The following is a 13,610-nucleotide window of genomic DNA, read 5'->3' on the forward strand; positions in this document are numbered from 1 at the left end:
AGGAGTCGGCGTACCCCGTGGAGCCCAAGAGAGCCGGTCCCCCAAAGTCAACCCACAAACACCCCCCCTGCTCCTTCCCTCTCCACAGCTTGGACTGACCTTTGCCTCTTATCTCCCTGTGGCATTATCTATCTTTGTCTTAGTGGAGCTTTCTGGAAGCAACCCAACATACTCTATTCTGATAATCTCCTGGCAGGTAAACAGAGAGCAGGGAAGAAAGTCCACTTCTCTCCCACAATCCTCCATGTCAGCAAATTTTCAAAATCCAGAAAGGGGTCAGGGCCGGCAGGGGCAGCAGGGCAGGCCAGGGAGAAAAGACAGCCAATGCCCAGAGACGGGGGTCCAGGAAGCCCACCTCCTTCCCAGGCCCGGCCCGCCCAAACCCCATCCCCAGCCTCAGTCTTGCCCTCCACGAGCTGAGACGTTCATGCGGGAGTCTCTGACCCTGGATGTCTTTCTCTGCCTCAGTTTACATCCAAAAAATACCGGGAAGTTGCAGACCAGAGCCCCAGGATGGGGAAGGGGCACCAGCAAGGCGGCTGCAGGGGAGTGGCGCGGCCAGAGCCAGAGGTACGTCCAGCGGAAGCTGCACTGCTAGCCGTCACTGCTCCCCTGCTCCCCGTGTGTTCCAAACCCTGGCGAGGCCCTGTTGGGGTGTACACCCACACCCAGGGAGCGATGGTAAGAAATCCCCGTTTGGAACAGAGGCCCAGAGACATCGGTCAGCAGCCCACGGTCACCCAGCATTCCTGCAGCAGGACTAGAAGCCAGTGGGGCCCCGAGCCTCCCAGAGCAGGGGGGGGGGGCAGGAAGCCCCCCCCCCACTTTGAGCTCCATACTGTGTCACATGACCCCAGGGCTCCTGGGGAGGCTCCTGGGGCAGTGCTTTACCCTAGTTCACCCAGTCCGCAGGCCTGAGCCCAGGGTCCACTCACCCACCACAACACACCTGGGTGCAGCCCCTCCTGGACCAATCATGTGATCCCCGGGACCTGGCGACCCCAGCGCCCCCTTCTCACTCCAGCTACTCCTGTTGCCCCAAACCCTTGGTGCACTCAGCCCCAGCTACCAGCCCCTCCCTAGGGCAGCACTTTGATCCTCCTGATCCCCATCTGTTCCCTCCCTCCCCACCACCCCCTTTCAAGTTCCCAGCAGGTCTCTGCATCCTCACAGGCATTTTTCACAGTAAGGCCCCACGCCCTGCCCCTGTCCAGGAAAGGAGCTCTGTAGTCAGACCTGGTGGCTGAACTCCATGCTTACGTGTTCTGTGTGGTGCATGTTCCATGCTGTGTGTTCTGTGCTTGCGTGTTCTGTGCTGCACATGCCTGAGGGCAGGGCCTGCATCCTTTGGGCCGCCAAAGCCAGGGCCAGGAAAGACACACTTCCTGGGGCTCACGTCGTCGTCGTCGTCAGAGGCAGCGAATCCTCCATCAAGACACGTGGAGCATTCGGGCCCTGTGTTTGAAAAGCCAGGAGTCGTAGGGGAGGGGAACTACAGGTGGTGGCAGGATTCCGGTTTTTCTTTTTGCATCAGGTACCAGGTCAGCTCTGCAGGGCGTTCTCGCAGATCTGCCTGCGCTGGAAATGCTAACATTCTGGTGACCCCAGACCTCGGGCATTCATTTTGATTCCTGTTTCAATGGCATCAAACCATTATTTTCTTGGCCGTGGGTGTTGGGGGCATCCCTTCCCTGAAATTTTACACACCAGGTCAGCACCTCTCTTGCCACCCCTGGGGCCTGGCCGCAGAGGGTCTGCCAGAGATGGCCCAGTCCCGAGAGGGCACCGGTCACCAGTAAAGAAAAGGTCCCCTGGATTAGCAAGGCCCCTGCCTCCTCCCCAGCTCCCCCCTTCTGGATCGTGCTCGTTTGGGACGCAGGATGAAGCACACACGGGCACATTCTCCTGCCTACACAAAGAAGCCCATGTCCTGGTTTGTGGGGAGAGCGAGACCATAAAATAAGAAAAGCAAAACATGAGGTGCACAGCCCTGTGCGCTGAGAAAATGTGGGGAAAGAGGCCCAGGGCAGGGGGAGGCTTCCTTCTGGGCAGCGTAGCCAGGGCACCACCTCTCCACACGCGTGCCCTGGCGAGAGCTGCAGCTTAGCCACGCTGTTCAAATGAGAACACGAGGTGTCTTGCCCAGGAAGGGGCAAGCTGGTGCCAGAGGGCTTTTTATTGGGGGGGGGGGGGCGCATGGAGAAGGTTGCTGCCAAGTGGAGTCAGGTGGAATGAGAGAGGGGATTCCAGCTCCTTAAGGAGAAGGCTCATTTAGGGGAGCCAGGGACCCAGGCTCACCGGCTGTGCCCCAGGACTGGGGCTGGCCTGGTCCCGTCCCACAGGGGCCCCCTTAAGGCTGGCCCTGGGACTGCGGGGTGACTGCTCCCCCCACCCAGATTGTGCAAGTTCATTCATCCTAGCCCTGCTGACTCACGCTTATGAAAGTGATTTTCCCGGCCCCGCCCACCGCCCGCCTCTTCCCAGCCCATGAAATACCCTCGCTTTCCCCTGGCCTCTCACAGCCTCTGGGATCCCCACAGGGTAATGGGCATCCTGCTCCTGCGGGCGCCGTGACCCCCTGGCCCACCCCGCGCCCACCTAGTCCAGGCTTACCAGTCTCCCGAGCCCCTGCCCATCAGGTGAGTGGCCTGAACCAGGCAAGGGGCGGTTAGGGGGGAATGAAGGGGAAGAGGTGACTCACCCCTGGCAGGGTGGCCAGCCAGCAGGTCGATGGAGCCAGGCAGGGGGCCTTACAGGTGGCCCCAGGCAGAGGTGCATGCTGGCTCCCCAGGGGCGTGGCAGCATTCCCTCCCACCCCCAGGTTCATCCTCCACCTCTCCTCGGTGCCCACTTCCAGGTGCCTGGCACCCTCAGCTCCACAGCTGCCCCGCTGGCTGCAGACACCCTGGCCCACGTGATGGCATTCTTGGCAGGAAAGAGGTGTGGCCAGCCCGGGCGTGCTGCCAGTGTCCAGAGGCCGCAGGGCCCTGCCTCTCCTGCTCGGGTGTCCCTGCCCCGGGGGCTCGGGGGCGGTCTTCTCATAGAAAGTTTGAGGGTGCTGAGAATGAGGGCAGTGTCAGATTAGCCAGGGGGCCTTGGGGCTCTGGGGCTCCAGTAGGGAGGTTTCAGTGGCAGGTGAAGCATCATCACTGGGGCAGGCACTGGGCCACGGGCTCACCTGGTGACTAATGGCTGGTAATTTGGTGTGACCAAGCGCCTCCTTGTCTTCCCCCCTCCACGGCCTCGGCCTCGTGTCTCTTTCCTGAAGGCCTGTTATGTCATCCCCTGGGAGGGACCCGCCCACCGCGTCTCCAGAGGCAGCACTGGTGGTGAGGACACTCCTGGGTGGAGGCGGGTGACGCCAAAGTGAAAGGAGCAAAGGCCGCCAGAGTTGCCCATAAGCGGCGCTGGCCAGGTGTCCGGAGCCCCGCGGCGGCCTCAGCGCAGGGACCGCAGAGGCACAGACGCCGCAGACCCCAGCAGGCACCCTGGCCGGGGCAGTTTTTTCCACTTCTCTGATGCTTGAGTTTGTGAATTTGCATGTTGGCTTCTTCCAGTCGACATTTGGCATCTTCAACCAGAGGGACTCACGTGAAAAACTGTCCCATCTCGACAGAACGACAAAGCGTGAGGGAAGCGGAAGTAGCTGCCCTTTCCAGCTCTCGGTGGCAGGCAGGCAGCCACATCCTTCCGAGGTGGGGGCTTTAAGCTGCTCAGGACTTGGGGACAACTGTACTGCCACACAGGAAGTGACCTCTGCATCGGCCTCTGGGTGGTGACCTCATGTATGTGGCATCTGGTGACTTCCGGGAGCGAGCACTGGACTCAGAGTCCCCAAGCCCTGGTGGTAAGTGGAGCCTGGCAGGTCCCGCCACATGTGGTGAGGGCTGGTCCTGAACCCGCCTTTGGACCAGGGCCGGGCAAGTACCTCCTCACGGTGGCGGGAGGGCTCAAAGGGACTGAGGAGGCAAAGCAGGCGCCCCGGGACATTCATTTCAGGGGGCAGTTTCCTCCTGCACTGGCTCCATGGCCTCAACTACCAGGCCTCAGTGGTCTCATCTATAAAGAGGGTCCCCACAAGGATAAGAGATGCTAACACATAGGGTCCGTCCAGCAAGGATACTGCTGCTGTTTGGGGGGGGGGGGCAGTGACAACAGGCATGGGGGCCCTGGGGGTTGATGGTGCCTGAAGAGAGCTCCCTGAGAACTCTTCCAGGCACACCCAGGGCCAGGTCGCTGCTGAGCAACTGTCCCCTCCCCACTGGGAGCAGCGCTGGGACAGAAGGGTCAGGCGCATGAACAGGGCCTTTCAGCCTGATCAGGGGAAGGGAGCCCTGGCGGGAGCTGTCACCCCACCCTGCTGTCGGGGGCCTGGGAGGAGACTCTGGGGCAGGGCGACGGGACCATGGAGGCCAGCTTGGTCCTGGCAAGCTGGGTCAAGCTCCTCACAGACTGTGCAGGGCTGTGGGACGCTCATGGCTTCCGTTTCCACGTCTGTAACAAGGGCGCGTGGTCGAGGACGTACAATACCCTGTTAAACCAGGGTCACCTCAGCGGCCGTGCACCAAGGGTTAGCACTGCGTGGCGCCTAGCAACTCCTCCGGAGCCCAGAAATGTGAGCCACTGGTTATTGTTGGTTTCGGTGGAGGTGGTGTCACCCCAAAATGTGCTCTCCAGGCAGAAAGCACAGCTCCTGTGGGGAACCAGGCATGGAAAGGGCCTTGCGGTTCCCACTATTCCTTGGGGAGAAGATGGGGGGACACAGGACTTACCCAGACAGGACAGGAGGGCCGGTGGTCCTGGGCTGCAGCTGAGGCAAGGAAGGCTGCTTTCAGGGGACCTCAGAGGAGGGAAGAGGAGGGAGGCCCCAATATGCTACCTCACACAGTGGGGTGCTGGGCATACCCTTCACCCTCTGAGCCCCCCCTTTCCTCACCTGCTGAAGGGAAGGGAATCAGCTCCCTCTCCAGATCGCTGAGAGGACCTGATGTTATCACATAGATGTAAGTTCCTGGCAAACTGTGAAGTGCTGTGGGAGGTCTGTGTGGCCACGGTGGGGGTGACACCCCATTTCTCTCTCCAGCCTGTCTGTGCGGCTGTCTGCACGTATCAGGTGGTCCCACGCTGGCCCACCATCTCCCATTGGCCTCCTCAAGATTTGCCAAAAATGTGCACCAGTGGCCTCTTTTCCAAACCAGGGAAGGCACGTAAAAACCTAGGTGTCTGTCTTTTCTGGGAGAATTCTGAAAGCGGGTGACCCTGGGCCCACATCCCTGGCCCTCTGGGTGATCTCGTCCTGTGCCCACTCACCCCTTGCTTGTGGGACCCTGAGTGAGCCCCCGCCGTGGCCTAATGCTGCTGATAGGCAGAGCCTGGGCTTTAAAAGTCAGTTCGCCCTGGGCTCACCCTGGATTCAAAGAGTCGGCTGTGGGACACTGAGTCCCGGCACGCCTCTCGGGACCTGGAAAATACACGAGAAAGCCTCTGGCAGACACTGCCCACAGGAAGCGCAGAATGCCCGCGGTGCCTCACGCACTGGGCAGGGCTGCCTGACGTAGGGCAGGGCTGCCTGGCGTAGGACAGGGAGGGGCATTTGCTGGGCTGCAGGGTTCCCGGGGCTGGGTCTGGACTCTCCTGGCGCCCGGGGCCTTGAGAATGGGAGCGGGTCCCTGGGAGTGCTTCGGGCTTGTAGCCAGCAGGGGGCGCCGGCGTGCAGAGCGAGCGCTCAGTTTTCCCAAGTGCATGTTTGGACATGGGCCTTCCTGTCCCTTCCCAGACCCGCCAGCAGGTACTTCCGCACATCTCACCTCCCTGAGCCCCCCAGTAACCCTATGGGGAAGGGAGCATTATTACCGATTTACAGATGAGGAAACTGAGACACAGAGAGGTCCAGGTACGGGCCCGTGGTCAGCAGCTGGGAAGCACCCAGCCAGGGCCAGGTGGTGGCACAGAAGTCGCCCTCCATATAGGGAACCAGAGGGCTGAATCAGGCATGGGGGCTGAGCAGGGCCTGCCCCCTGGCTGGCCTCCTGGAAGATACATCATGAGCTTCAGCTGTTGTTACTGCCCATGGCCAAGACGGGGAGAGTGCAGAGAGGAAGGCACCAGAGCAGGGCGGGGCCCCTGCAGGGCTAGATAAGGAGACAGCCTGCTTGGAAGGGATAGGTGTGAGCACAGGAGAAGGGGGTGGTGTCCTGAGAGCCTCCGGAGGAGCTGCACTCTGCCCTTGGGGCCACAACAGGCCACAGGCTGGAGCCACATGTCCACCAACACACTCGCCCTCCTCCCTCTGCCCCAGGCCGGCTGCCAGACCCCAGCGCCCTCCCAGCCTCAGCCATGAGCCTCTGGAGGAAGAACCACCTTGGCACCAGCAGCTCCAAGCCCCTCAATGTCATCATCATCGGTGAGTGCTACTGAGGCGGGGCAGGCGGGTGAGGGTGGGGGATCTGGGGCAGCTCTGAGCTCCTGGGGTTGGGGATTAGAGGGTCAGGATCCAGGCCCAGTCTTTCTTCACAATTATCTTTGAAATTGGCCCTTGAGCCTTCACTGTGTACCTGGCTTAGTGATGTGTAAAATATTCCACGAAACCCTGCCAAGTGCCTGCCAGTCAAAGACAGAGGATCTGCCCAGGTTGCCCAGCGAGCAGGGCGTGGGGGGCCTGTTCTAAGCCTGAGCCAGCCTGCGCTTACCTGGGCCCAGCACTGGACTCTGTGCCCACAAGAGGGGCCACAGCCAAAGAACGTGGCTCCTGCCCCACTTTTGCAAATGTGGCTCATCCTGATGCTATTTGACTTGATAATAATAATAATCTGAACAGCACAAAGTAAGTAAGGAGAGTAGAGAAAGGCCGACCAGAATAGAGGCCATGCCAGGCGCCTCATGGTCCTGGAAGGGCCAGAGGGAAGCAGCACGGTTAGCTTAGATGTAGAGGCAGATGGCCCCCAGGGTGGCGTAGCCCCCTCCTGAGCACCCATGATCCCCAGCACACAGTCAGCAATAGGCGTCTGGACTGCAGTATTTGACTTGTCTGACCAGTGGGCCTGTAGGTTCTGGGAGGGCTGGACCAATTCCTAGTGATCTTTGCACTGCTGTGTGACTGCAGACAGGTTACTTCACCTCTCTGTGCCACCCACGTCCTCAAGTGTAAAAGGAGGAAAAGAGAGTGGCAAGTGGCAGATCCCTGACTAATTATTGGGAACGCACAGTAGGCTAATGTGTGCACCCCAGGCCTTCATTTGGGTGGGGCCTGCAACAGAACCACGAGTTCAGTTCATGATTATTCTATTACTAAAAGTACTTGAGCCAAAAGCTTGGCACCTAGGAAGCCCTCGGCAAGTGCTGGCTGCCATCCCCACCACTTTTTTGTTGGTGAAGCAGCTCAGCTCCAGACACGTGGTAAGCCCTTGGGGGTTGATCTCACATGCTCCCTGCCTGGCACAGCCACAGGAGGCAGTGATCTCTGGCACTCGGGGCCCTGCTCTCTCTGACGCCCACCTTCTCTCCCCAGGCAATGGGCCCTCGGGCATCTGCTTGTCCTACCTGCTCTCGGGCTACACCCCCTACGCCAGGCCTGACACCATCCACCCACACCCGTTGCTGCAGAGAAAGCTGGCTGAGGCGCCCGGCGTCTCCATCCTGGACCAGGTGCGCCCCATTCCGGGGACTCTCTCCCAGCCTCCTGAGACAAAAGTGCACACCTACGTTTATTAATGGCAGGCAGGAGGCTGAGTTATCTGCCACAGAGCTGGTGAAAGAGAACCGGCTGATGCCCCATCCTCTGGCCCCACCGGTTTTCCGCACCAGTGCTTCTGAACCGGGACAGGGGGTGGGGATTTTGCTCTTCAGGGGATCTTTGGAAGCTGGAGACAATTTTGGGTGTCACAACTAGTGCGGTGGGACCACTGGCTTAGAGAGACTAAGGCCAGGGCACCTAGTCAGCTTGCAGGGCCCAGGACCTGGCTGAGGGAATCAGCTCCACTCCCCCAACCCCACAAGCTGACCAACCCTCCAAGCCCCAGGAGGCCACCCGTGTCCACCCCCTAAACCCACCCCAGCGGGCAGATAGCCGTTGGTCCAAAAGGTGGTTTAAAAAATGCCTTCTCTGGGCCTTTGCTCCTCGGTCGAAGGTGCACAGAAAGGTTCCTACCGGCAAGTCGGGGGGACACTGGGTTTGGCAGAATCAGGCAGGTGAATGGCATGTCAGCCTCGAACTGGCCCACGGCACTGCGTGCAGAGTGGCAGGCTTCCTGGGCTGCGGGACCAGCAGGACCAGCAGGACCAGCTCAGGGTCCCAGGCCCGCAGCCCTCCTGAACTGCGCCCCTCTCAGGACCTGGATTACCTGTCAGAAGGACTGGAAGGCCGCTGCCAAAGCCCCGTGGCCCTGCTCTTCGACACCCTCCTGCGCCCGGACACAGACTTTGGGGGCACCATGGAGTCTGTGCTCACCTGGAAGTTCCAGAAGGAGCGGGCCATCCCGCATGTGGTCCTGGGCCGGAACCTGCCTGGGGGAGCCTGGCATGTGAGTGGTGGCCCCGAGGTGGTGCAGCGGGGTGGGCCAGTCCCGCCCAGATTCCCTCTCTTATTCCGCCTGAGGTGGGGTTGGGACTCTTCCATGCGCCCCTCCTCTGTGCCCACTTCCCCTTGCCCCGCCGGCCCCAGCCCGCGTGGTTGGGCTCAGCGGGGCCTAGAACGCACGCCCGTCTCCTGCACAGAATATTGAAGGCTCCATGGTGACCCTGAGCCAAGGCCAGTGGATGGGGCTCCCCGACCTGCAGGTCAAGGACTGGATGTGCAACAAGAGAAGGTAAAGTGGTCCTGCCCGCCCAGCAGGGTAGGGGAGACCCGCGCCCGCCCCCAGGCTGAGCCCGAGAGCGAGTGGTGAAGAGCCGCAGGCCTGCTGCTCTGGGGGTGGGGGAGGCTGAGGCTTGGGGTGGGAAGGACTTGTCCAGGGCCTCAGGGGTATGAGAGGCAGAGCTGGGCTGGCCAAGACTCCCTGTCCAGCCTCCTTGGGGTGCCTGGTTCCTCTGGCTCAGGCTCCCCAGTATTCTTTTCTCCCTGATTCGGAGCTGGGCCCGGACAGTCCTTTTCCTTCGAGGTCAGCGGATAGGATGCTCCTCCTCTTTTTCACACTTTTGCACCAGAAACACAACTACACCACAGAAACTTGACAGTTAAGACAGCTCATCCCGCCCCACACCTGTGCCCGCTGCTGTGCGTCTCGGGATCTCTCTCCCCCTTTCTTCCTGTGGCACCAGCACTACACCCCGCACCGCACCCCCTGCCGGCCCCTGGAGAGAGAAAGGAGAGTCCCTGCATCTGTGAGGTCCACCCCCACCCCCCCCCAGCAGTGAGCCCAGACCTGCCCTGGCCACAAACCCGTCTCCCCCTCGGGGCTCAGTCTCTTTGACTCAGAAACTTCTTGTCCCTGCTAACTCGGCAGGACGGCGTGCAGGCCTGCGTGTGATGGGTCCACGGCAGACAGGTGCAGCTCCCGTGTACACCTGCCCTTTTTCCCTCCGCTTTTCCAATTTAATGTGCACGTCCCGTGCGCGCGCGCATCCTCGCCTGCTTCCTCCTTTTGTGACCGTGCAATTTCATGCCGGCCTGACAGTTCTGGACTTTTTTTTTTTTTTTTTTTGAGGTAACATGAATTTATAGCTGTGTTGGTTCCAGGGGTACATTTTGTCACCACACCCTCCAGCAAATGTCCAGTCACCACCCCACACCGACCAACAGTTCCCTTCTACCCACTGCCCCCCCTCGTTCCCCTCTGGAAACCCCACTCTGTTGTCAGAATCTGAGCTTGTTATTTTTGTCTTCTTCACATTCCACCAGTGAGACCGTTCGTTTTTGTCCTTCTCCTGATTTACTTCACTTAGCATCACCCTCCAGGCCCATCCGTGTTGTTGCAAATGGCAGCCATCCTTTGACATGGCCATATACTGCTCCCTCAGGAAGGCCAGCGTTGCCCTTGAACATGACCTTGGAGACACCACTCCAAAGGTGCTGCCTGTCCTGGGGCTTCCGCTCTTTCCAGTGTGCCGCCTTCATAAGTAACCAGATTCCCGGAGCCTTTCCAGGACAGTCCTTGAGAAGCTTTCAGTAGAACAGAAGGGAAAGGGAGAAACCCACAGAAATAAGCCCCAGAGTGTCCATTCAGTAGGAGACAGAGGAGTTGGGTTTGCCGGAATGGCCGTGGCGATGAGGGATGAGCTCGTGCCGGCTGGTCATGCTGCGGTCGCAGGGATTCTGTTAAGGGAACTCGCCCTCAACAAGCGTCCTCAGCCGGGTCACACAGGGGCCAGAGGGAGGCGCTGAGGTCAGGCCAAGCCTGTACCTCTGCCACCAGCAACACTGGCCCAGCTGTCATCACCCCAGAAAGGGCGGCAGGAGCAGGGGGTGGTGGTGGTGATGATGGTGGTGGTGATGATGGTGATGGTGGTAACGATGGTGATAGGATGGTGGTGATGGACTCCGAGGGCACCGCATGGTTACTGGTGGTGTCGATCAACTTGTTTACTGAAATGCAGCCTCCATCCAGGGACGGACACAACCCCTACGTGTTGGGGAAATTTCTTAAAGCGGACACCCCTGAAGTCTAGCCACCACAACCAAGAAATAGATCCCCCATCTCCAGACATGCCCCTGGAACTCTTTCAGTCACCACCACCCCCCACCCCCCCCAGGGGGAACCTTGCTCTCAACTCTGCGTCCGCAGGGCCGTGGTGCCTATTCTGAGGCTTTATGCCAGTGGAACCCGCCGTATTGACCTGCAGCGCTGTTTAGTCCTCTGCGGGCATCGTAGCAGGGGCGCCTGCGGCGTGCCACACACGGCCTCGCGTGCCAGGTTCTTGTCTAAGTGCTTCCTTCCCATCGCCTTGCCCAGTCCTCGCCACAGCCGTGTAAGCAGGCACCATTTCCATCGTTACCCTCCCCCTGCAAGTGAGGAAACTGAGGCCGAGTTTCAAGCACCTAGCTCACAAGAAGCAAAGCCAGGATCTGAGCCAGGGCCGCCTGTAAAGCGCACCCCCATCAGGCGCCCTCATCACCTCTGTTTTATCAGAGACGAGACTGAGGGTCCCAGAGGTTAACCCATGTGGCCAATCCCCATGGCCGGTAGGTGGCACAGTCACTATCTGGCTCCCCCTGCCTCCGAGTCCCCAACACTCCCACATCCCCTCCTGGCTCTGACATTCACCCTCCGGCATCCCTCCCCGCAGAGGCCTTCGAAACAGCCGGGCCACCGCCGGCGACATCGCGCACTACTACAGGGACTACGTGACCAAGAAGGGCCTGGACGGCAACTTCATGCCGGGCACCGTGGTGACAGCGGTGGAGTGGAGGACGCCTGAGCCCGGCGGCTCCGGAGCCCAGGACTCCGGTCCCCTCTTCCATGTGCGGGGCTTCCTGACCACCGAGGACCAGAGCCACGAGCCCTTCTCCCTGTACGCCCGCAACGTGGTCCTGGCCACAGGCACGTCTGACAGCCCGGCCCGGCTGGGCATCCCTGGAGAGGGCCTACCCTTCGTCCACCACGAGCTGTCGGCCCTGGAGGCGGCCAGGCGGGTGGGCACCGTGACCCCAACTTCAGACCCCGTGCTCATCGTGGGCGCGGGGCTGTCGGCAGCCGACGCGGTCCTCTACGCCCGCCACTACAACCTCCCTGTCATCCACGCCTTCCGCCGGCCCGTGGACGACCCCGGCCTGGTGTTCAACCAGCTGCCCAAGATGCTGTACCCCGAGTACCACAAGGTGCACCAGATGATGCGCGAGCAGTCCATCCTGTCACCCAGCCCCTACGAGGGCTACCGCAGCCTCCCCGAGCACAGGCTGCTGCTCTGCCGGGAGGACGGCCAGGCCGTGTTCTGCAACCCCCAGGGCCTCCGGAAGGGCTTCTGCGTCTCTCTGGTGCTGGTCCTCATCGGCTCCCACCCCGACCTCTCCTTCCTCCCGGGGGCCGGTGCCCACCTGGCCCTGGACCCTGACCAGCCTCTGAGCGCCAAGAGGAACCCCGTTGACGTGCACCCCTTTACCTACCAGAGCACCCAGCAGGAGGGCCTGTATGCCATGGGGCCGCTGGCTGGGGACAACTTCGTGCGGTTCGTGCAGGGCGGCGCCCTGGCCGTGGCCAGCTCCCTGCAACAGAAGGAGGCCCAGAGGCCGCCCTAGCCCATGGTCCCAGCATCCTCGCACCCAGACCCTAAAGAAGAGGGGAGATCACTGCCGCCCTGCTAGGCACCCCCACAAGGGAAGGAATCCTCTCCTGCAGAAGACGGTGGGGTACAAGCCCACACCGCAGGCCTCTTAGCTGCAGAGGCGTGGGGAACCCTGGCCGACGGCTCACAGACGGAGTGCAGAGCCGGAACAGCAGCCTCGGGCCAGGGTGGGCCTAGAATTGCCATTGAGGGGCAAGCTGCCAGGGTGAGCAAGGTTGCCAGGGCCAGCTGAGCATCCAGCCAGGAGGACTGCAAGCTCCATCCTCCCAGGATAGGTCCTGAATAAAACCAGAGCCTGCCTCCACTCACATGCCTGAGGATTCTGCTTGCAGAGGGGTCCTGGCGCCCAGGACCCTGCTCTGGGAGCCAGCAGGGATGCGCAGGGCCAAGTAGGTCTACCATCTGGGGTACCTGGGACACAAGGGATGGTGCCCCAAGTGGGGGAAGCTGAATGTGAGCAAATGAAAGGGGAGCTCTGAAGGTCGCTGTGTGCCAGGAATGGGGTGCTGGGAAGGCTTTCCCAGTCCCTGCTCCCCACCCCTCCAGCCTAGTCCTGGCTCCTGTCCCACTCTCCTCCCCCTACTGTCTCCTTTCAGGCCCTCCAGCTCTCCATGACACTTGCCACAGGACACTGGCGCAGGCTGGCCTCTGGCCCAGGGCACTTTTCCCTCTTTCTACCTCCTCCTGTTCCCTCCGGTCTCTTGGCATAATCCCTGGGTCTCTCAGCATAAACATCGCTTCCTCCAAGAAGCTTCTCAGAACTCCTCCTTGGGTCAGGGGTCAACCCCCTCTGGCGGCCCAAGGTACCACCTCTCCACAGCAGCTCGGTTTCCACTGTTCCTTTATTGGAGTCATTCCAGGGTCTGGCCCTGGCCCCAGGGCCCGCCTGACTTGCCCGTTGTTGGGGCTCAGCCCCAGCTCAGGCCTGGCGCCCCGCGAGCTCTTAGACTGACATTTTTGGACCGAGGGCAGATGGCTGGAGTGGGAGGGGCAGAGGGTGCCTGGGGGCAGAGACGGCTGTGGTCATGGGGTGGTGTCATGGGGTGGGGGGGCCCTGAAGGGCGGCAGGGTGGGTGCCCGCAGGAAGGACGGGGAGCGCGGCGCGCGGGCACGGAGCCCGGAGCGCGATGGAGCCTGCAGGGGGCGCTCCGGGCTCGCCGGACACCCGCGCTCCGGCCCCGGGAGCGGCGCCTCGGGTGAGTGGGGGGACCCCGGCGGGAGGGGGGGCCGCGCGAGACTTTCCGGGTGGGCACACCCCGGGGACGACACCTCCCTTGGGCCCAGACCCCACCGGCCCCCGCCAGCTGCGCGGCCGCCTCCACGGACCGGACGGGTCCGGCCCCAGGCCCCGCGCCCCCCGGGCAGCCCCCCGCGCCGCGACAGGCCCCGGGGCG

At 61.6% G+C, this 13,610-nt stretch overlaps 1 protein-coding gene across 1 annotated transcript; it reads left to right on the top strand.

Annotated features, from left to right (window-relative positions):
* Positions 1-6,336: 6,336 nt before the first annotated feature.
* Positions 6,337-12,506, top strand: OSGIN1 (oxidative stress induced growth inhibitor 1; the record flags this gene model as incomplete). Its single annotated transcript, XM_084257795.1, has 5 exons — positions 6,337-6,403; positions 7,508-7,644; positions 8,328-8,519; positions 8,713-8,804; positions 11,221-12,506. The coding sequence occupies 5 exons, from the start codon at positions 6,337-6,339 to the stop codon at positions 12,167-12,169; spliced, it is 1,437 nt and encodes a 478-aa protein (XP_084113921.1). The 3' UTR covers positions 12,170-12,506.
* Positions 12,507-13,610: the final 1,104 nt, after the last annotated feature.

The sequence above is a fragment of the Talpa europaea genome, assembly GCF_964194135.1.
Source record: "Talpa europaea genome assembly, chromosome: 16".
Classification (NCBI taxonomy): domain Eukaryota; kingdom Metazoa; phylum Chordata; class Mammalia; order Eulipotyphla; family Talpidae; genus Talpa; species Talpa europaea.